Here is a 23,582-nt window from a genome sequence, read left to right as displayed (position 1 = left end):
CTTTTCTAATGTATGTAGTGTTCAGTTGGTTTGACTCCTTAGTCTATTACACTTTATCCATTCAGCCATCTGGACAGGTATAAGAGAGAACTACAACCGTTGGTGGCAGCCATAGGAATGGTATTTCATGGAATTAATGTTATTTACTAGTTTGCAGGTGCATGTATAAGTTATCTTTAAAAATACTTTACTGCCATTATATTAGCTTATTTCCTTTCTTATTTATATTAAGTTTTCTTCAGCATCTACTGTCATGGTGTCTGGGTGCCCTACAAACAATTAAAAAACAACAGACAAAATTGCAATGGCCACTCATGTAAATGGCTCACTGCAGTCTCACTTCCTAGATGCCTTGCCAGCGACCTGAATATTGACATAACATCAGTATGTTGAGTGTGTGAGTCTTAGACTGCTCCCTAGGAGTCACACTTACCCTGGTAATGCCAGCAGAAGAAGCAAGTTCCAAAAGGCAAAGGCTTTCTGCTGAAAACACTCTGCCACCAGCCTTGGAAATTTCTAACTGACATCAAAGCCGCCTCCTCTGATCTTACTGTTACTGTAATGACAAGACGGGAGAGGACATCTCTTAGGCAATGGGACTCCAGATGCTCTGAGGCTTTAAAAATTCCTTGAATTTCATTTTGGAGTGAATAGGTAACCAGTGCAGAGCATGGAGCATTGGTATTGTACATTGATAACTGTAGATTCCACTTGATGTCTGTCTAACCTATGATAATGCACAATTAAAAACAAGTAATGAACTGTTGTAATATAGTCTGATACCTTCTTTTTGTATCACACATCCAGGGTTATTGTGTCATAAGCAATATTAAAAGTAGGAAAATGGTGATTGTATAAACAATAATTGAGCTCTCCTTACTTTGGATCTCCTGAGTCTGATTTTAGAACTCTACATGAAGGATAACATCACCTGTTAAGTTGGTTTAGGCTTTTCTATACCTCAGCTAATCTTTCTGGTTTGCTTAATAGAGCACAGAATATGAGATCTCATCCATATTAAGCTAATAGACCATATACAAATCATTTTGCTTTTCTGTAGAGTTCTGTCAAAGTTTTAAATAGTTTTTAAAAACTGGAGTAAAAGTAGAAGGGCAAAAACAAACTACATCTGAACTGAATTTTTCTAAACAACTAAATTACCAAACTATACATTTCAGAATTGTGTAACCAGCCCAGCATTAGGGATGGGAACATGGGGTTACAGAGTAAATTGAGCTCTTCCAAAGGATGGTCTGAACTGAAAGTTTTAAGGCCAAATTTTGTCCTTGGATGCATGTACACAGTTCTGACCTGGCTGGATTTTCCTCGCTCACCAGTGGAAATCAGAAGTCACTGCACTGAAGTCAATATAATTACACCTGTGTGAAACTGGTGACAGGATACTTGGTCCCCAAAACTTCAGTAGTAGCTGCAGGCATCTGAGGCCAGAACTGATGTCTTAAAAGTGAGATGCTTAGTGCGTTTGCCCCAGTGAACTCAACGAGAGAAGAAGGCATTCAGTACTCACAGGACTGAGCCTTTAGTTTCTACCTTGGCTACACTTGCAAGTTACAGAGCAATAAAGGAGCCCCGGGTGCACTAGCTCACTACCCATCCACACTGGCAAGGCACGTAGAGCGCTCTGACTCCGCGGCTACAGCACTCTTGGTGCTCCACCTCGGCGAGAGAAATAACGTTTGCTGCACCTTGGCTACAATGCCCGGGCGTCAGTGTGAACGAAGTGTTGCGTTACTGGGCTCTGATCGGCCTCCGGAAATGTCCCATAATCCCCTTAAGTCAAGTGGCCACTCTTGTCATTGTTTTGAACTCCTGTAGGAATGTGGAAATGCCCTTTCAAAGCTCCGTTTTGACAGCCAGCATGCAAGCCGTTACTGTGGAATGCTGTGTGTGAGAGAAAGAGGTGGGGGGGAGGGGGCGGTCTGCTGCTGTCCGAACTTACAAGACAGCATGCTGACACACTCTCAGCACCCCCAAAACCCCCTCTCTTTCCCCCCACATACACACTCCCTGTCATACTCCACCCCACCCCTCCCATTTTAAAAGCACGTTGCAGTCAATTGCATGCTGGGATAGCTGCCCATAATGCACCACTCTCAGTGCCTCTGCAAGTTCCACAAATGTGGCCACGCCAGTGCGCTTGAAGCTGTCAGTGTGGACAGATTGCAGCACTTTCCCTACTGCGCTCTCCAAAGGCTAGTTTAACTCAAAGCACTCTACATCTGCAAGTGTAGCCATGCCCTAAGAAAGCTGTACCTGGATGCGAATGTTTGCAGTACCGGTACATCTGTATACGCGTGCACTGAGTAATCAGTTATAACTGCAAACTGTCCTCTCTGATTAATCAGGAACAAAGGGCTGAGGGTGGGGATTATGTGTCCCCACATTACAGTTGTCATAAATATCCCTCATACATGTTCCTCTTGGTGTCCTTGACACTCCCTGGGCCTTTTGTTATGGAACTGGAACTGGATTACATTTTTTTCTCAAACTACCATCCTAACAACATGGCAGCTGGCCTTCTTGTGATTTTCTTTCTACATTAGTAATAAGCTAAACATTACAAGCAGTAGCAAGGATGTTCTCTTAAGGTTTGCTTCTCCATAAGGAGATTATCCTGTTTTTGCAAAGAGATGAGCAAGATGTTCATGTGCACACAGTACTTTCTGTAGCTAATAATAAAGTAAACCTCCTTAATGAAGCAGTAGAATAAAACACTACAATGAATAATATTTTAATCCAGGAATGCTCATGGGTTTGTTTATAGGGTTTACTTATCCTCTTATACTGGTGCAGTTAAAGAGGAAATCCATTGAGATCAGTGGTGTTACACCCGTGTAAAAATGGTATGGGAAAACTGGGCCAATGCTGTGGCATGCAGGAAGTATGGACCAGTCCTGTACCCTTGCTCAAATCCTGAGACATGCCTGAGACTCACCACTGAGTGACTAATGATAGGTATGGTAATAGGTTGCTTGTTTTCTCTCTCTTTTTTTAGGATTTGTGAAAGGTAAAGGGCTAGCTGTTTTGCATACTACAGCTCTAGTTGCTCTATTTTGATTCAAGATTGAAATGTAATGCAGCAGGATTTTCCACTGCTTGTGTTGACTAGCCAAGACTTAAGGTACGGTAGCGTGGCAATTTGCAAATTGGGATTTCCAATGCAAGGTAACATAGTTTGAAATGTGCAATCACAAAATGTTTTACAAACTGAGATACAGATGATATACTATACATTGAGATCACTTATCTGACATGAACTGCAGCTACTTCCAGAATAAAACATTGCAGCACTTTAACAATTTAGGACACACAGAGAAACCTTAAAGGGGAAGTTAAGTGCGCAGAATGTAATACCCTAGTTGGAATTTGGCCTGGACATCGTGTTCACTCCTTCACTTTTGGGAAAAGCGCCATGAGTTTTTAATGACTACATTTTTGTGTTTTTATGTCTCATCTAAAAGACAGCACCTTCGCCTCGAAGTGTTTCTAAACACGATGCTGGGGAATTTGTTCAGTAGTGACTCAGAGGGAAAGTGGTGAATATTGAAGAGTTGGCAGTCTATTGATGCTATACTACAGTGGGTCCTAAGTGATTAGCACATCTATTATCATAACCTGAAACCTCTGGAGACAGTGCAACATAAGATAATGCTGACATTCTCAACACTGTGCTGTGCTGCTTTCCCCACAAGAGGAAATTTGGAGGCAACTATCACTAAGAAGCTGGTGGAGCATAATTCCTAAAGGCTGCATGAAAAAGGTTAAGCACTCCCTGTTGGTTATCTGAATTATAGTGGTATGTCCTTTTGTTGTCTGATTATTTAATAGCCATATCAGGTACAGGGGGATCTCACACATGTGTAGACGGAGTTGTGGGGAGCAGGTAATAGCCCGTATGTTCAGAATGGAGATTGCACAAGTCGATCTGTATCTGGAGCATGTATTCTGACCGATCTGGGGATGGCGGATTAGGTAGAGTTGATGTATTTAGCCGATAGTTGACTCAGATGAGAACAGTGTCTTATGTGGACCATATATGAAGGATAATGGCTCTGATGTTATGGTCTTTGGTCCATATGACGAGAGAGGTGAAGGGTTCGGTCTCTAGAATCCAATTTAGGGGTTTGATTCACAGTTTATAAGCCACTACATAGATTTTTCTGTGAGATAATAGAGATTTGTCATCTAACTGTGAAACTTAAATAGGGAATGGTGATCAGAGATTGTAATCAGGATAGAGACAAGAGGGGAAATTAAGCCTGTTGTTGGAACTCAGAAGAGTAATTCCAGAAATTCTGATAAATTTTCTTGACTTTCAAATGTTGTTGTTTTTTTTTTTGCTAAGTTGACACCGAATTGCCTAGTTTTAGATAGTTTTTTTGGGTAAAAATAGCATTTTTATATAGGTTTGGGGTTTTTTAAAATAATCTCTTTATAACCTTAACTATATCTTTTCTAGTATTTTTGTCTGATAATTGTCTTCTTTACAATTAATGAACTAAAACTTCCTACGTGTTGTATTATGTGCTTCCTAATGCTATGACTAAGTACAACACAACCTCAGTGCACCAAAAATTCCTTATTCAAACAGGGTCATGACTCCTTGTTGTTACCCCTATATTAAGTCTCTAAGAATCCCTAGTCTAACCTGGATTTTTTCAGAGCCTGAGCAGACTCAGAATGATATTAGGCACTGGTGTCCATGAGCATTGCATGATTGGGCCCTCAGTGTTTTGTGCAGTTAATAAAAAGTGCTACAGTGTCTCTCCTGACAAACCTGACTCCTGAGTACTTATTAAACTTTCCTCTGTGGAGCTCAGGAGCTGCATAGATGAAATTCTTCCCTTGCAGGGTTCTAATGGTTTTCATCACTTATCACAAAGTCTAGTATCTCGAGAGAATGTGCAGAGCTCCCAGGAGTCAGTTTTTCCCACAGTGAATAACTTCAAAATTGTCCATCCAACATACTTATGTATACCCTGTCTGCCAGTTTTTTAGAAATGGGATTCCCCCTTACCTCACTCCACCACATCAACATTGAAATCTTGTTTAAAAAAAAAAAGATAGTTGTTTTAAAAGATTCAGATCTCTAAACACCTTATGTGATCCACTTCAAACAACTCAAAAATTATCACCTAACAAGAGATCACACGTACAAAATATTAAAGCAAAAAGCATTTTCTTTTTGAAAGTTGAGGTTGCAGGGGGATCAAAATCAGACTTATAAAGGAAAAGTGTCTTAAGTTGTTAGTTGTGGAGTCACTACCATGGCTCCACCGTAAAAATGTATTTTTAATATTTATCCATAAAGTTGATCACACAGATTATAGTCCTGACATGAAATGCTCTAAGAAAAAAATTGTAGTGAGCAGAGGCAGACTTTAATACATTAAAATAACTGTTTGGTTTTTTCTAAAGCCGCAGAAAATGTGGTAGTCATAAATAAAAAAAGACTAATTTTACATATGAATTCCTGATCTCAGTGGTGACCTTAATAAGCACAGCAGAATTATACTTTTTCATTAGCTAGAGGTATGTAAACTGGAACCTAAGAAAATCGGGCCCAGAATCCCAAATGGCTCTCGCACACCTCCACCAGCGTCCATATTTACATTGAAAATCCAGGTAGTCAGAGTTATACAGTTTTGCAAATAACATGGGGAAGAAAGATGCACTATATAGTACAAACATTTAATTTACCACCCTATAATTTTCTCAAACCATACAATAGGACTAGCACAGTGCAAGTATTAATGAAGGTTTTGTAGTACTTTTCAGATATCAAATATCTGTTAATATATGCTTGATAAAGATCATTTTGATGGCTTTCTCTCTTATTATTAGGCACCACAAGGCCACATAAGGAGGGGGAGGTCCCAGGTGTGGACTATATTTTCATCACTGTTGAAGATTTTATGGAACTGGAGAAAAGTGGTGCTCTCTTAGAAAGTGGAACATATGAAGGTAAGTACATTTTTATTGCTAAATCTGTTTTATGTTTTCTTTGTTTTTTCCGATATAATAGAATTGCATTAGGACATCCCATTACAAATGTGTCATTGTTACATTTATCTGAAATTTATGAGGCGCCAGATGGCAATTGTGAAAATATTTTCATATGAAAAAGCTAAAATGCAGATGGGTTCATTGTAATTTTAATATATCACACTGGCTAAGAGAGAGACACTGAGAGCAAAACTAACACTAAGTATTCATATAAATTGTCATGCAGCCCAACAGGATAATACTCTGAGGTTTTATAAAAGAAACATTAGTTCCTTATGCCAAGTACCTGAGGCAATGTAGATGAAGTTCAAACAAATAATTGCTTATTTAGCACATTTATAGGACAAAGCAAAGTCTTCAATGAGAAAACTGTTGTATGGCTGGACACTTCTCCCCTGGCTTAAACAATATTGATGGTCCTATAAATATCAGTGTTCATTGGATGCTGAGACAGCACTTTTTAAGTAAGGCAGAAAGGCTTTGTAATATCATGTCTCTTGGGCTTTGTAAAGTTACTTAAAAGAATTCATTAATTTACGTATCTGTCAAATACATAGGGATTTTCAGTGATTGCTGTGTTAGAAAATGTCTGTTTAAGGGGAGAAGAGCTAGCAACTTAATGCAGAGCAATGTTCCCCGAGGGGCATGGTTGATTCATCTGATTTCAAATGTGTTCCAAAACATAACCATCCTGAAAGCTAAACTCTTGTGAATCGGTTAGTTGCCGGAACAGTAATGAAACCAAAATCTGCACTAAAAAGTAATAAATGTTTGTTTTAAACAGAAGTATTTAAAAATAAAAGTGAAAGGATCAATATTTTTATTTCAGCTATCTTCAATAGTGATTGTAACATTAAAAACATACCATATTTCTGATTCAAAATATGGCCCACTCCTTCAGGGAGCTCTGTGTGGGCTAGGGTGACCAGATGTTCTGATTTTATAGGGACAGTCCTGATTTTGGGGTCTTTTTCTTATATAGGCTCCTATTATCCCCCACCCCCTGTCCTGATTTTTCACATTTGCTGTCTGGTCACCCTAGTGTGGGCAGATTCCGTTGCAGGATATGGCCCCATATTTGTACCATGTGATAAGAATATCAAGGATTACTTTTATCCTGACTTTGTTTCAATCAGGAAAAACATCTCAAGATAAATAAAGAGCTGTTCACACCAAAGAAAATCATTAACTCTATTATAAAGAGCATGAAGGAAAGTAATCTTTTCTCACCTAATTAGCACAAAGTACCCATTGAAAAGTAAATAAATTTTTATAAAGGTCTAGATCAATACACAAATTATAGCAAAGAAGAGTTCCCATTAAAGGAAGACAAATAACTGGAAAAATGCATCTCTTTCCCTCTCCTCTCTTTTTCACTGTGTAACATTAAGGGGGAAACTTGCATAAACAATAACACAAAGGTAAGGTAATACCGCAATGTTACATTAATCAGAACTTCATTTAATGTTGAGCCATCTCTGCCAGTCTCTTTATGTTAATCTAGGTTTTGAAGCGTGAATTAAAGCTACATAAGTTTTGAACCGGTCTGTCATTGCTTGACAATGGAATTTCATTAGTCTGTAGCAACATTGTAGAAGTTGACCTGCTAGTTCAAATTAAATCATAAGATTTTTGCTTTCTTTGAGGGTTATGGAGAAGTGTCTTTTAATACCAACTACACCTCTACCCTGATATAACGCGGCCCGATATAACACAAATTTGGATATAACGCGGTAAAGCAGCGCTCCGGGGGGCAGGGCTGTGCATGCCGGCAGATCAAAGCGAGTTCGATATAACGTGATTTCACCTATAATGCGGTAAGATTTTTTTGGCTCCCGAGGACAGCGTTATATCGGGGTAGAGCTGTATCAGAAGCTGAGTGGACAGCAACGTGAAATGTTCTGAATTTCTTGGTTGGGAAGCAATGCGTGAATGTACCAGTCTGATGAGAATCTAGCTGGATAAGAGACAAAGCAAGGCAGCACAATGTCCGATACATCGCTCCCTGATTGGTTTTGGCAATCTTGGCATTTGCCAAAGACAAACCAAAATAAACCCATAAGACTTATCTCTGTACAAATCCGGTCTCTGTTGCACAGGCCTCCCATTATGATGTGTGTCATGGAAACTAGACAGATAATGTGCTGGAAAGTATGCCTGGCTTACAGACGGACATTGTTGCATTCTCCTTTGAGTGCTTGCCATATGCACATTCCCCTTATGGTGTTCATGCACCTTGTGACCCCTGAGACTGGAGTCTTTTTGGCCAGCAGTACCCATAAGGCATCATGCGTTTTCAGTCCTCATGTTCCACAGCAAGGGCACATAAGGCCAAGGTATGCCAGCCCCCATTCAGTTCCTCTCACAGCTTAGAGATGGAGCTCTGACTAGTCAAGAGACTGCCAGCCTTTCTACTGTAGTTGATAGCTTAATTGTTTTACAGTTTAGTTTATAGTTCATAGTTAGTTATTAATTATTTTTGTTTGATTGCCTGTTGCTTTACTTCTTAGAGTTCTGTTCACCACTGGCATGGTGCTGTCCAGTTCTCCTGGATTCAAACATTGCCCCTCTGACATGGGCGCCGAATGCAAAAAATAGTGTGTGTCCAGCACCCACCAGCAGCCCCACTGATCAGCTCCTTCCCCTCTCTCCCAGCACCAACTGCCTGCCGGGAGGGGAGGAGTGGGGGTAGGAAAAGGCAGAGTGAGGGTGGGGCATGTTCAGGGGAGGGGGCAGAACGCTCAGGAAGAGGCGGGGCAGGGTGGGACCTTGAGGGAACAGGTGGAATGGGGACGGGGCCTGAGGCAGAGTAAGGGTCAAGCATCCCCGGAGAAATTTGAAAGTGGGCACCTCTGGTCATGTGAGGGAGATATCCAAGCTTCAGAGCCCAATCTCCAGCCCGAGCTGCTATGTCTATGCAGCTATTTTTAGCATAGTAGCACCCTGTCCTCTTCATCCCCTGACCCATGACCCCAAAATTTATTATAATGGTTTCCAAGATCCATTAAAAATAACGGCCGAGGCCTTCCACATCCATATTGAGGAGGTAAAGGTATAGACACATAGGTAAGTGAACATACTTTAGGCCTCCTCATCAGGAAAGATAACACTCCATATCAATGGGAATATCATGGATTCTTGCAGATTCCTGTGGCAGACACCTGCTTCAGCACTGCCTACCTCTCATAAGGCATATAGAAAATACCAAGTGCCTCTCAAGGGTGTGGAATTCTTTTATGTGCACCCTACCTCATCCTGCCTTGTGGTCACAGTGATGAATGAAAAGGCAAAACAATTCAGGTCCACACCAAAAAAGAGAGAGCCAAAGAGACTATATTTATTTGGCTGGAAATCCTACTCCTCAGCGAGCCTGCATTTTTGCATGGCCAATTATCAGGCCATATTGGCCAGGTTTGACTTCCACATACATGAAAGACCGCTTGCCTTTGTGGATAAGTTGCCCAATCAGATTTGTGAGGACTTCACATCACTAGTCAATGCTAATGACCAGGATAAGTCTCCAAGCAGCACTTGATGCAGTGGATACAGCTGCCAGATCAATGGCAACTGTTGTCATTACAAGAGGGGCATCATCAGGGATCAGGATTCCCCAGGAAGTGGCTGATTTATTATTATTTATATCACAGGAGTGACCAAAGGTTCCATTTTAGGATACATTGAGCTAGGTGATATACAAGCAAATGACTAGACATGCTTCTTAGTGATAGTTGCATCCAAATTTCCTCTTATGGGGAAAGCAGCATAGCACAGTGTTGGGAATGTCAGCATTATCTTATGTTGAACTGTCTCCAGAGGTCCCTGCCCCACATAATTTACAATCTAAAAGTGCCATTTTCTTCCGACTGTTGGGGGTTTGGAAATAGACTCCAAAGCGTGTCAGGAAAATTGGATGTTTTTGACTTGTTCACCACTGAGGCTTTGCCTGATACTTCTGTCTGTCACTCTTGCGACAACAGCAAATGGCCAGAGAGTTCCATATTTTTGCAATAATTCTGTGTTTAAAACTATACAGTTTTCCATTTTTCACAATCTGATAAAAACATGATTTTTGTTTAGTTTTAGTTTTTCTGCACGTTTGCCAAATGGTGTGACTATTTTTGCTCACTTTTATTTGTGTTCTCCTGAGCTCCGGCTGAAAAGACCTTGCCATCTCTAGATTTGTGGATTCTTTTAAAACTGTGAAAATGCTTGAACTGCTGCTGCAAATGTTGTGGCAAAACGCAGGAGTTCAGTCTCCAGGGCTGTAGCAGAAGAAAGAAAGGGCCTGCTCTTGCTCCTCTTGAAGTCAATGACAAAACTCCCATTGACTTTAGTAAGAGAATTAGTGGGCCCAAGTGTGTACTAATGCTTCCATGAAATCCAGCAGAACGTTATCTGTATATATGTAAGTGAATTGCTTCTTTCTTTTCCTGCAATATATCAGCAAATGTATGTTATGGTCTTTTTATAGTTAGTATATAATAGTTTTTATATACAGACTTTTATTGGTAGTAATGGGCTAAATCCAGAAGGCCTTACTTTGTTTTTCTTAGACAAAACTCCTATTGACTTTATTGAGTAAAAGACTTCAGTATTTGGCTAGTACAGTATGAGATACTAAACATCACATATATCGGGGAAAATATAGTTTATACTCAGGTAACATAGTGAGCTAAAGTAATAGTACTATAATGGATGGCTAGTGTGTATGTATATGTATCACTGCCTTATACTGCAGTTGGAATTGGAACTATTCAACTGTGTGTCATAGGCCCCATATTGCTGTAACACTGAAGGAGACCTTCCAGTTCAGGTGGCAGGCTGCTGTGCTTTTTGAGCAAGATCTGAGTTCTGGCTCCACTTTTTGAGTGAAGTTCCAGGCCATGGCATGTTGGAAAATGGCAGCCATGGATTCATAGATAATCACAGACTTTGTATCAATAAATTACAAAGCAAAGGGTTAAGCATTGCAGATTGGTAAACAAGACGACACCTGTGTTTATTCTCTCCCCACTCACTTTAAATGGAAAGGCTTGGCTCAAGTACACTTTCATCTCTGAGCTGTCAAGACCTGTTCAGAGACTTAATTTGTGGATAACTGACTTGATAGACCTTTCTGCCTCCATATGTCAATGAAACTTTGTAGTCCGTATACTAAGTCCGTGGAATGAAAATCCTTATGAAATGTATGTTCAGAAAAATGTTAATGTGCATAAATAGAAATGTAATAACTTTTTTTCTAAAACCCAAATGCATTTTAATACATTGCATTTAGACTGTTGTTGCTTGTAAAACTTAATTATAAAATATTAAGAATATTGAAGGATTTGAAGAACAGTGTATATAATGGACAGAATGGCATATTTAAAAAATAGCATATGTGAGAGCAGTATTAGAAACAACAAATATTGTCAAGATAGGGATATTTGCTCTAAATATGGCTTGCAAAGAATATGCACAGGTATAAATACCCATTACAAATATCTTATATATGGAAGAAATGGGTACACAGAAAATAGATGTTGATGGTGTGGAGCAGCACTGTAAATACAAGCATAGAAAAGCTTGTTCAGAGCTATAAAAGGATGTGAAAAACATGACAAAAACGTTGCTAAATCAAGTATATTAAATTAACACAGCATTCCAAGGCTGCCTTTACCGGCTGGCACCCTCTTGTGGCTCTATGGAGTGCTACACCAAGTCTGACGGCTTCTCCCCTTCCTGCTGTCAATCATTTAGTTCTGTGTCTACTGATTTCTTCTTATGACCCCAGCCCTCTGGCCAGGCCCTTATTAGTTTCTGCCCTTTTGAGGTAGTAAAGATTCAGGAGTGCCATGACCCTGACGAAGGATGGACAGTTCCAGGCCCCTGTGTGAAGCAGATAGAACCGGTTCCTCCCAGTCCCTTGCTGTTCCCTGAGCTGCTTCCCACCTCGCCTCCTCTCTAGGCTTTCCCCAGACTCTCCTTCTGGACAGCAGACTTCCCCAGCTGAGCAGACAGGCAGTTTTCTTATTAACTCTTTAGTTGCCATTATGCACAGGAAAAGTCTCAGATTTAATTCTGTGAGGAATAATCAGTTTATCTGTGCCACAGAAATCCACTCTTTATCATTTGGTGGGTTCTTTAAATTGTGCAAAACTCTCCTACATAGTGAAATATTCAGAGACTAGCTGAAATTGCTTAGCCATTCCCAACACTGCTACACGTAGATTAAAATCCTGGCCTCATTGAAGTCAGCAGCAAAACTCTAATTGATTTAAATGAGGTCAGGATTTCACCCCTACTATTCTACTATTTGGGTAACGTATGGCAGTAGAATAAACATTAGAATTTCCCTTTTGACCCAGAACTCTTGAATTAAGGAATATACTTTACATGAGATGACTGTGTATTTCCTTCAAGATGTTCTTTGTGCCCATATCCCTTGATGAAATCCTGGTTTGCCATGATTTCCCTCTATTTGAGGACACTATAATTTTCAGTTCTTTTACAAATGATTACATAAGGTGAAGCATCTTTTCATTTGTAAATACTATGGAAGCAACATTGTTATTATACAGCCCCAGGGGATGTGGGAAGTGGGAGGATGGGGTGGTCATGCTGCCTCTCCCCTTTCCAGTTCCCACTTGTGATTCATCTTCTGCAGAGGCATTATTCAGCGCTACATCTTCAGCCTTTTCACCATCCATCCAGCTTTAATATTAGCATGATTTTTAAATCCGAATGATGGATAATTCCATATAAGTATTAGTTTATTTATGATTGTATTGTAATGATTATCATTATTATATTAATAATTAGCAAGCGCCTAAGCCCTTTATTAAATTTTTAAATAGTGGAGTTAGAAATGCAAGATTTGGCCCAGTGATTGTATTTCTATAGTGCTGCCTCCTGCCAAAGCACTTGGAATGCTGTACAAAAGAAATGAAACAAATACAGTGTAATAAAATGCCACCTTCTTAAACCAAACACACAGAAGCAAGTGAAAGGGCCCAATTTTAAAAGGGGAGTAAATGGATTGAAAGGGTATGGATATAGCTATTAATACGGTGATCATAATGATCATTCTAAAACCATCTTTTTATAAGTGAAGTGTTTGTAAAAGCAGGGAGGAAATGAAATGAAATAGACTGCAGCAGGGAGTGAGATCCACGCTGGAAGGGCCCCCCAAAGCAAAATTGTGATGGTCACTTTTCAGACCCAGCAGTTTATAAGCATGGATAACTACTAAAAAGAAGAAAGAGCAGGTCTTAAATGTAGCCAGGAAGTTATGGCCTGATTGAGCTCTCTCACTAGTTTTACACCAGTGTAGTTCTATTGGCTTCAATGGCATTGCTATTGATTTACACAAGTGGAAGTGAGAGCAGAATCAGGCCCTTGTCTTTAAATATTGCAGAACTTTAAACATGAAGGGCTAGGGATTGTTTTAAAAAAAGCAAGAGGTAGAACCTTCAAAAATGGAAATGTTGAAATGCTCCACAATATAACACCAGGCCCATCTCAATGGATGTACTGGAGATTATAAGGGACTCTCTTCTGCTTCTTACTTAATGAACTGAAAGGCATCAATCTGTGCTCTTGTTTTGTTTTTTGGTTCAATGCACTGATGTTTACTAGGGCAAGGAGTAGGTGAGGAATTACAGTTTAATAAACATAATTCCTGTGTCCTTCCCCCCCACACTTCCTTATCCTCCAAAAGAAAAGAGAAAACAAGGCTTTTCTTTAGTTGTGCTACTCAATGTGACTTTCACAAGTAACTTCTGCAGAATAGTTTTAAACTTCTGAAATGTAAAGATGGTGTGACAGATGTCCCCATCCTGTCTGATCAGAATTTTACCTGCTGGATAAATATTGATGACTTTAATAACTGGCGTTCTGTCTCTGTGCATCTTAAGAATGAATTTCTCTTCATGCAGCATAGCTCAAGACAAAGAGCTGACGGCAATTAGTTTGGTGTTGAAATAGTACCTTTCGTAGTAGGTAGTGTCACGAGTGCTACCCAGGATCAGGCAATGGATTTGTATACAAAAAGGGGCAGCACTTCTTTGGGGAGAAACCTGTGTGTGAAAGGGCCCACTGGAGTCAAAGCATGTGGGCCAAGTGGCAGTGAGAAGGAAGTGAGAAGCTGATCATTGATACAGAGTGGGGAGAGTATAACCCAGTGTCCATGTACGTTTGTAATAGAAATAAAAGTTATTTTTGTCATCCGGAATGGAATGAATGACACCAGGGAAATTCAGACCCACCTCCACATGATGCAGGGCTTAACGCACTGACACGCTCTTGAAGATCTTCCTTTTGAGGAGACCGGCCTTTATATGACATACACCAAGGTAAGTCCCAAGGCACCTTTTGTAGCAGTTTCAGGGCTGCTTTATATTGTAGCAGCTGATAATTGCCCCAGAGAATATCAGCCAGATGTAGAACTCCCTGGCCTTCATCCCTTTCCCTGACTATGCCCAGCTGGATTCTGCAGTATGGAGGGGTCCTTGAGTGGTATAGAAGTGCAGCAGCCGGGCTTTCTATGCTGCACCGTGTATACCCAGCTGCCCAAACAGCCCCTTCAGCTGCTGGCAGCCTGTGTAAATTATAACAGCCTTCAGGATGCTTTAATTTATGCCAGTGACTAGATCAACACCCAGAGGGTCCCAATATCTGCAGGAGTCCAAAAGCAGCTTAAAGCCACTAGTTATGCCCTCTCTTGAGTTGTGCAGAGCACTTCTCAGCTCAGCCCCAGGTCTGACCCATTGCCAAAATTCTGGGCAGCCATTACCGGAAAGATACTGACAAACTGAAGTCATTTAGAGGATGGCAACAAAAATTATTAGTCAGTGTAGGGATTGATTTAGCTTGTTTAAGCAATGCTTGAGAAGTATAATACAATTAAAGTGTGCAAACCCCTAGGACGGAGAAAAAATATTTAGGGTCGCCGAAGTATACAACTAGGAGAACTGGTGAGAAATTAGCAAAGGGGAAAGATTAGGTTTAATATTAGGATATATTTTCTGACAGTGAGTTGTATTAAACTATGGAAAACGTCGCAAGGGAAAGGGTCAAAATTCGTTCACTCCCAAGTTTAAAAGTAGACTTGTCAATGCATTAATAAGTTATTGTACAGAACTTTGCTGCACTGGCAGATGAATTAACTGAAAGCATCTATTAAGTGTTATCTATTTCTAATTTCTGTGTGAAATTATATTCTAATTGCTCCCAAACTTAAATCCTGAGTGACAAATTACAACCAGAATTTATTATTATACAACTAGATTATAAACCTTTAATACTAAGTATTTCAGATGTGAATGCTGACCTAACTTCAACTATCCTGTGAATGCTGCCACTTTAATTCAAAATTATGGTAGTTATTTAAGCCAAATTAGAATACAAAAGCACTCATTCCCTTTCTCTGTGTAGAATTGAGCCCAATAGGGAACATGGGATATTGCTCTGACAACACAATTTTATATTTGTGTTTTTTTCCACATACCTACTTTAGCATCCCAGACCACAAAACATAATAATAGGTGCCCTAGTTATGGAGGAAGTTGTAGCTGAAAGGTACAGTAGCAAAGTTCTTCATTGGCTCACTTTTTTTTATTTTAGAAACAAAATGTTTGGCAAACTAGGGCTGGTTTGTATAAAATTAAAGATCTTAGTAGGGCTGATCAAACAGACTTCCTTTGCACCTGTGTATCCCCCTGAATTTATTATTACATTTTTCATTTGTTATACTCAATATTTTTCTGTTATATTCAAGGGACAATCCCTTTCTTGTAGCAAATGTAACCTCAGTTAGATTACCTTGAACTGCAGCCAAAAACTGTGTAGTCTAATACACAAAGCCATTGAGTTCAAATTTTGCCCTAGAGACAGGTCATTTTTTTATTAGAGATTCTTCATATCCCTTGGGCCAAATTATGAGCTGGCGGAAGTGGAGCTGCAGAATTTCACCCTTTGTGTCAAACAGATCCCTATATAGTCAAAATAATTACGTTTTGCATATAGTAATACTCTGTAATTCACAGAAATATTTAAACAACTTCATGTTAAAAAAATAAAGTATAATCTACCATATAGTTTAGTGTCCATCACAGTTTCCAGGCTACAGATCTTCATATGAGTTAATGGATGCTTTTTGACTGGTTATAGACTTTGTCCTTGAACCTTGGTTTCAGCTAACCAGTGCACAAATGAAGTCGGGGGTGGGGGGAGTTACTAGGCTAGCTCTTTTTCACCATTGCATTCCCCTGATCCTCAGCCTGCTATGTGTTCCTCAGTGGAACTTACAGCAGCCCGGAGGACACTAAATTTTGCCAGCTTTCAACAGCCCTATGGCAGTCAGGAATCACTGGGGATGCACAGATCTAACACACTACATACCCTACACCAGCTTTGGGTGGGGGTCATAGTGTACAGGAGACTTTGTCACTAGAGGATGCTACTAGACTGGCATGAGCCTCTTGCACTGGACTATACCATCCTTAGGGCTGTTTTGCTCTGACCACATGATGTAAAGTGGCCTTAGCAAAGGGGAGCATATGAGTCATTGCATCATGCCCTTGCAATTCTGATTGTATTTCTTTTGCTTTAGCTGGAAATAGATGAGAGCCCCACCCCCCACCCCGCAGTGGCCAAAACAACACCTGGGGCCTATTTCTTCTGTTTATACTGAACTAATTCAGGAGTAACTCAATTTCAAGTTAATGGAATTGCACTAGTGTGAAACCAGTATAAGGTTTTTTGATATAACTTTAGGTTTTTGGAGGGACATAAACTGTCCTGCATCCACACATGCATGTTCTTTTTTCAGTTTATCTGGTGGTTTACCCCACTAAATTTAATTAATCCACTTTGGAAGTGATGGAACTCTATTCCGGAATGAGCTATACCAGTTTAAAGACTGTGTGGATGCATACCTATTTCAAATTAGCTATGCCACTTCAGGCAGTCCTCCGCTACTACCGCTTCACACTTGGACTAGTGTGTCTAGTCCTGGACTACTGTGGAGGAGGGATAGCTCAGTGGTTTGAGGCCTGCCCTAAACCAGTGTTGTGAGTTTCAATGAGAGGAGGCCACTTAGGGATCTGGGGCAAAAATTGGTCCTACTAGTGAAGGCAGGGGGGCTGGACTTGATGACCTTTCAAGGTCCCTTCCAGTTCTAGGAGATTGGTATGTCTCCAATTATTATTATGTCTGTTTCCCTCTGTGACCTCTACTGCTCTGGGATCATCTTGACTGGATGTCACCTCCCTGCCTAAATGCTGGCACACAGCCAGGTGTACTCCTTTGTTCACGTACCTAGAGTCCGTCATAACATTTGTGTGCTGTACTTCTGCGTGGTCCTGCCAAGTGGTTCTGAACTTCCTTGCCCTCTGGGGAGAAGAGCACATCCAGTCTCATCTTAACAGGAGTACAATGTACAACAATGCAAAGTTTTACAACCAGGCAACAGAAAAAATGCAGAAATGGTATTCCTGGACACAACCCAGTGCTGTGCAAAGGGGCTCCAACACAAACACAAGAACATGAAGGACAAAACCAAGACCTCCACCCCCTATCCGTCCCCTCCCACTTCCCGCCCCCTGACTGCCCCCCTCAGAACCTCCGACCCATCCAACACCCCTGCTCCTTGTCCCCTGAACGCCCCTCCCGCCCACCTCCTATCCAACCCCCTTCTCCCTGTCCCCTGACTGCCCCAACCCCTATCCACATCCCTGCCCCTGACAGCCCCGGGACTCCCACCCCTATCCAACTGCCCTCTGCTCCTCGTCCCCTGACCACCCCCTCCCGGGACCCCTGCCCCTAACTGTCCCTGAGATCCCACCCCTTATCCAACCCCCCCTGCTCCCTGTCTTCTGACTGCCCTCATGACCTCTATCCACATCCCCGCCCCCTGACAGGCACCCCGGGACTCCCACTCCCAACCATCCCTGTTCCCCATCCCCTGACCGCCCGCTCCAGAACCTCCACCCCATCCAACCACCCACTCCTCCCTGACTGCCCCCCAGGACTCCCCGCTCCCTTACCCATCCTACCCGCCCCCTTATCAGCAGCAGGAGCTCGGAGCCGCGACACCTGGCCAGAGCCAGCTGCACTCCCCACGCTGCCCAGCGGGAGCGGCGGGCCAGAGTGCAGCCTGCACGGCAGCATGACTGCAGGGGAGGGGCGACGGCAGGGGACAGGCCAGGGACTAGGCTCCCCGGTCGGGAGCTCAGGGGCCGGGCAGGATGGTCCCGTGGGCCGTAGTTTGCCCACATCTGTCTAGGAGAACATAAGGAATGTCCTTCTGGGACTATAGTCTGCACTATTGAAATCAGTGGGCACTTTGTATTGGCGTCAGATGGGTACAGGATCAGGCCTATCGTGTGCTCCAGGGGAACAGAGTACTTGAAAGGCTATGGTACCCTCCATACCAGCCTAGAGAGTAGGGTGCGCAAGACAGAAGAGCTCCTCAGATGGGTTCAGCTATAGCTAACATCCAGCTGAGCTGGCTCCTCTATGAGTCTCCATCCAGGTAGTAAAAAACAAGTCCATAACTGAGGGTCCTTTGAGCAAAGTTCTCTATGTTTAACCCTTTCTCTGGAGATTTTCATATGAAGTGATTATATCAGTAATACCTAGCACACATTTCACTGCCACCTTTCCCATAGTATTATACTTTGGGTACCAGTCCAGTTAATAGCAACAGCTTTTGGAAAGAAAAAGAAATGAAACCTCCCTCCTAGAGTGTTGGAAGAACCTTGTAATTTTGGAATCACTCTGCCTGTCCCCGTGGGAAGGAGGGTGATGAAAGATCCTTTGATAGACAGAAATTCAAATTCAAGCTCTGACCGAATCAGCCATGAAGAATATTAAATAGGACATATGGCATGAAGACATCTCCATGATTGTTGGCTCCATGATGTAGCTCAGCTAGAGAGCAAAAAGAAAGACCCATCAGGACAAAAGAGTTACCAGAGTAAACGCCCCAAACCCCACTTCAACAGTCTGGGGAGTGAGTCCCCCTAGAATATCCACCAGGAGGAGAATGACCTCCCAAACATTAAGTAATGTTTTAATTTAATTTTATTATGATTGCATGCATGGAACCACAGATGTGTATAGAAACCGATAATGACAGAGTTTCCACCCTGAAGAACTTACAATCTAGAAGTTAAAATAAGAAACCAGAGGAGAAGAGAACACAAGAGGTTGGGTAGGGATGAGGACAAGTGCAGGGATGATACTATCATGCTACATATAGAACAGCCAGTGCTTGTGCCTTTCGCTGTCCTGGGGTTCTACACTCCTAGGCTCTAGGCATCGTGGTGTTAATGGGAAGACAAACAGATTCATAGAGTTCAAGATTCCAAGAAGGAATCATTGTGATCATCTAGTCTGACCTCCTGTATGACATAGGCCATGGAACTTCCTCAAATAATTCCTAGAGCAGATCTTTTTGAAAAAATCCAATCTTGATTTTAAAATAGTCAGTGATGGAGAATCCACCATGACCCTTGGTAAATGGTTCCAATGCTAATTACTCACCATTAAAAATGTATGCCTTATATCCAGTCTCAATTTGTCTAGCTTTAGCTTCCAGCCAGTGGACCATGTTATACTTTTCTCTGCTAGATTGAAGAGCCCATTATTAAATATTTGTTCCTCATATAGATACTTACAGATTTTAATCAGGTCACCCCTTAATCTTCTTTCTGTTATGATATATAGATTGAGTTCCTTGAGTCTATCACTATAAGGGATGTTTTCTAATTCTTTAATTGTTCTAATGGCTCTTCTCTGAACCCTCTCCAATTTATCAACATCCTTCTTGAATTGTGGGCACCAGAACTAGACACAGTATTCCAGCACTGGTTGCACTAGTGCCAAATATAGAGCTAACCTCTCTACTTCTACTTGAGATTCCCCTATTTATGCATCCCAGGATCACATTCGTTCTCTTGGCCACAGTGTCACCCTGGGAGCTCATGTTCAGCAGATTATCCAAATCTTTTCCAGAGTCACTGCTTCCCAGGAAAGAGTCCCCTATCCTGTAAGTATGGCCTACATTCTTTGCTCCTAGATGTATATGTTTATATTCAGTTGTCTTAAAACTCATATTGTTTGCTTGCGCCCAGTTTACCAGACAATCCAGATTGCTCTGAATCACTTAACTACCCCTTTATTATTTACCACTCCCCCAGATTTTATGTCATCTGCCAGCTTTTTCAGTGATGATTCCATGTTTTCTTCCACACCATTGATGATAACGTTAAATGGTATAGAGCCAAGAACCGATCCCTGCGTGACCCTATTGGAAACACACCTGCTTGATGATAATTCCCCATTTACAGTTACAGGAAATTTGTAGGAAAAGGAACTTTGTATCATGGGATGATACAATTTACTGGACCTGTACCCCTCTCCTATCCATCTCCTGCACAATGCCCACAGAAGCATGCAAGAAGGGTTCTGTAAGGGAGGAAAGGGGTTGGGTTGGTGTCATGCTATCCGCTGATGTTTATCTTGAATAGATTGGTCTGCAGTGGAGCCAGCATCCATAATCTCCTGACATTTATGCAGTCTGAAACTCTGCATACATTTATGTTGGATCAGACGCTAATAATTTATTTTATTCTTAGAGTGTTTTCAACTCTTTGGCATGAGTGGTTTTGTCAGTGAATGATGTGGGAGGGGGGAAATGACTTGCGGCATGAAAAGATTAAAGGATAATGTCTTAGGGGAATCATTCATTTTTCTGACTGTTTCTTCAGAGCCTCATATTATGTATATAGAATGTGTGTTTGGAGTATTTACCTTAACAGCACAGGGCTTGTAAAGTGCCTGTTTTTTATATAGTGTCTTGCTAGTGTGACAGCTAGTAAGAGCTCAAGAGACACTGTTTTTGAAGTATGGCACTCTGATTAGATAAGAGAGATTCAGTGAGGAATCCACATTACATAAACAGTAAATTTTCCAAGAGCCATTTTTTTCTCATTGCAGCATTGTTCTCATGTGATGTTGTTAATTAAATCCAGTAGGTATTTAGCATACAAACGTAAATACGTTTTTTAATTACTGGTTGTAACTTCCACTATTTTCAGCACTTCAGTCTCCTACCAGTTTGTCAATATTATCTTTATTTATAAAAAAGATTGGGTAACTGAAGTAATGTATTTTTATAGCCTTCTGGTTGCAATTGACCTGTAATTTACAAAATAATTACTTTCCTTCGCCTGATTCTAAATTAGCTCAGTATTACTTTGAGTTGTGAGGTTCCAGTTACTTTTCAGGTAGTTAAAGAAAGAAAAGAAGAACAGGGCTAGATTCTCTAGTCTCTTGAGAGCAGTTTTGTGCCATTCTTGAAGCACTTGGATGGTAAATAAAGCAGAGCCACAGGACCCCTGCTGTGTTTAGTGCCGGAGGTGGATAGTATGCAGTGTTTGTAGCATGAGTACACACAACATGAGGTAAAAATCCATACTGAGCAGCACTTTGTCTCACTGACCACTTTCATCCTGTGCACTGATGGAGGCAGGGGTCCATCAGGAAAACTAATATGTGATCATGTGGCTAAAGACCCACCCAAGGTTCCACAAGAGGCTGTATCAGAACTGGGACTATACTCCAGGGGCAGCTGCACCCCCACTGACAGAGGAAAGTGCAATCAATGAGGGTGGCTACAAACATAGGGAGAGTCTCCCATAGGAACAGCAAGGAATATTTTCACTCTTGTTCTCTGCTGGGTGTTATTTTAGTGGCACGCAACTCTGAAATCCATCAGGAATTCAATAGGAGCATAACAAGCGGAAGCTGCACCAGGATGCACTGATTTAGTGTTTCATCTGGCAGGCCTGTCCCTACTGTTGGCCAGTGCTATTGACTTCAGGATGTGTGATGAGTTATTATGGGTCACCGAGTAACCTGCCAGGCAGACATTTTGCTGATAGACATCCAGCACCAGAGTCTACTCTGGCTCAGCCTGGCATAGACTCTGAAGTGAAACTCTTCTCAGATCACCTGGCTCCAATCCTGTGTTTTAGCCATAAGGCCATCCTTCCCATTTTAGGAATTTAACCATAGGAGTGTGTTTTACTGAATCAGTCAAGAATAGCCATGAGGAATACAGACTTCCTGTGTATTTGTCTGTGAGAAATGTAGAAAACTCTGTAATCTGTGGGCTTTTGTCAGAATTTGTTTAGAATACAATATTTAGGGTGACCAGATGTCTCGATTTTATAGGTACAGTCCTGATTTTTGGGTCTTTTTCATATATAGGCTCCTATTACCCCCCACCTCCTGTCCCGATTTTTCACATTTGCTGTCTGGTCACCCTAACAATATTGCAATCAAAAAATGCCTCATTGATTTAAAAAGAATTAATGAGTCTAATAGAAGACATATTATTTTATTGTCAATCAGTAAAACAATTATAAAAGACAGGCATGGGCAGAATAAACTTCATACAACACAAATGGATAAACTGTAACTCATAGAGTTGTTCATTGTGTCCTATTGCTGCAAGCTGCTCAAATCAAGGTGGAACACCTCAGTCTAAGACTTGTGCTCTCAATAGGCTCTAGCTCTGTATTAAAGATGAGGGCAGCCACAATTAAAAGCAAACTAAGTGTGGCTCTGGGGTTTCTGAAATCTGCCAATGAGGACTCAGTTGGGCAAATTTTGGAGGACTCTCTCGTAAGATTTAACTTGTCTCTAATACTCCCATCTTTCTGTTGCTAATTCTGCTTATTCCACATTGCTAAAAGGGGCAGCTGTGTAAGTTACTTAGAGAACTTAAGACAGACATTTGGAATTGAATACCGTGCTTCTAATCATCCCTCATGTAAATCCATTCAATCCTGTTTAAATCTACGATTACCATATCAAACACAGATTTATGTTGTGGAAAGGGAAATTTGTCATTTCTGGTTGATACTTCAGAGTAACTTAGTAAATAAAGACAGAAACCTGGGAATAGTTCAGTTTGTTCATTATTTTTACCTATCTCATTTATGAATATTTATTATAAGCAAAAGTATTTTTCATTTATCAGGCACTTGAGGGGATGACTGAATTATTCACAGAGTGTGATTATTTTTCTCTGCTTCCTTAATACAGCGGGAATTCAGTTGAAACGGAATAGTAAAAATCAGAAATGGTTAGCATTAGGTCATTTAGACTATCTGGCTGCCAAAGAAGGAATGTTGCCTACAATATATGCAGGTGTCACAAGATTTGGTTGCGCGTCCCCTGTTGGACACTCATGAGACCGTTGTGAGGGGATCCAAATGCTGAATCCCCATGCCTTTAGCTTGTTGGGGCAGGGCAGAGTTTAGGCACTATCTCTGGCTTTGATCCTCTAGGCACACACTCCACGTGTAGACTCTGTGTGTGACACCCCTCTTGGCAGTGGGAACCCTGTGGCCCAATTGCCTAGGCCTTGAAACTTCCCCACACCTCCCCAGCAGCTCTTGCACTGTCCTCAGAATCCCACTGAAGGTGTGAGCCTTCTGCTTTACAAAGAGATTCCCTAAATTATCACAGTAGGTGCTTTGTTTCGGTCTAATCTCAAGTGA

At 41.3% G+C, this 23,582-nt stretch overlaps 1 protein-coding gene across 22 annotated transcripts in view; it reads left to right on the top strand.

The window, feature by feature from the left end:
• MAGI2 (membrane associated guanylate kinase, WW and PDZ domain containing 2) overlaps positions 1-23,582 on the top strand; it is a 1,074,597-nt gene that overhangs the window by 629,742 nt on the left and 421,273 nt on the right. For 20 of the 22 annotated variants that reach the window (XM_039518176.1, XM_039518126.1, XM_039518238.1 and 17 more), the window contains one exon: positions 5,866-5,985. In XM_039518176.1, the coding sequence (XP_039374110.1) occupies positions 5,866-5,985 (120 nt within the window). Of the gene's footprint in view, positions 1-3,016; positions 3,143-5,865; positions 5,986-23,582 lie in introns of those variants that run through there. The other 2 variants (XM_039518220.1, XM_039518230.1) reach the window with 2 other exon arrangements.

The sequence above is a fragment of the Mauremys reevesii genome, linkage group 1 (assembly GCF_016161935.1).
Source record: "Mauremys reevesii isolate NIE-2019 linkage group 1, ASM1616193v1, whole genome shotgun sequence".
In the NCBI taxonomy this organism is placed as follows: Eukaryota; Metazoa; Chordata; order Testudines; family Geoemydidae; genus Mauremys; species Mauremys reevesii.
Note: the sequence above shows the minus strand (reverse complement) of the source record. Positions and strands in the feature narration are given on the sequence as shown.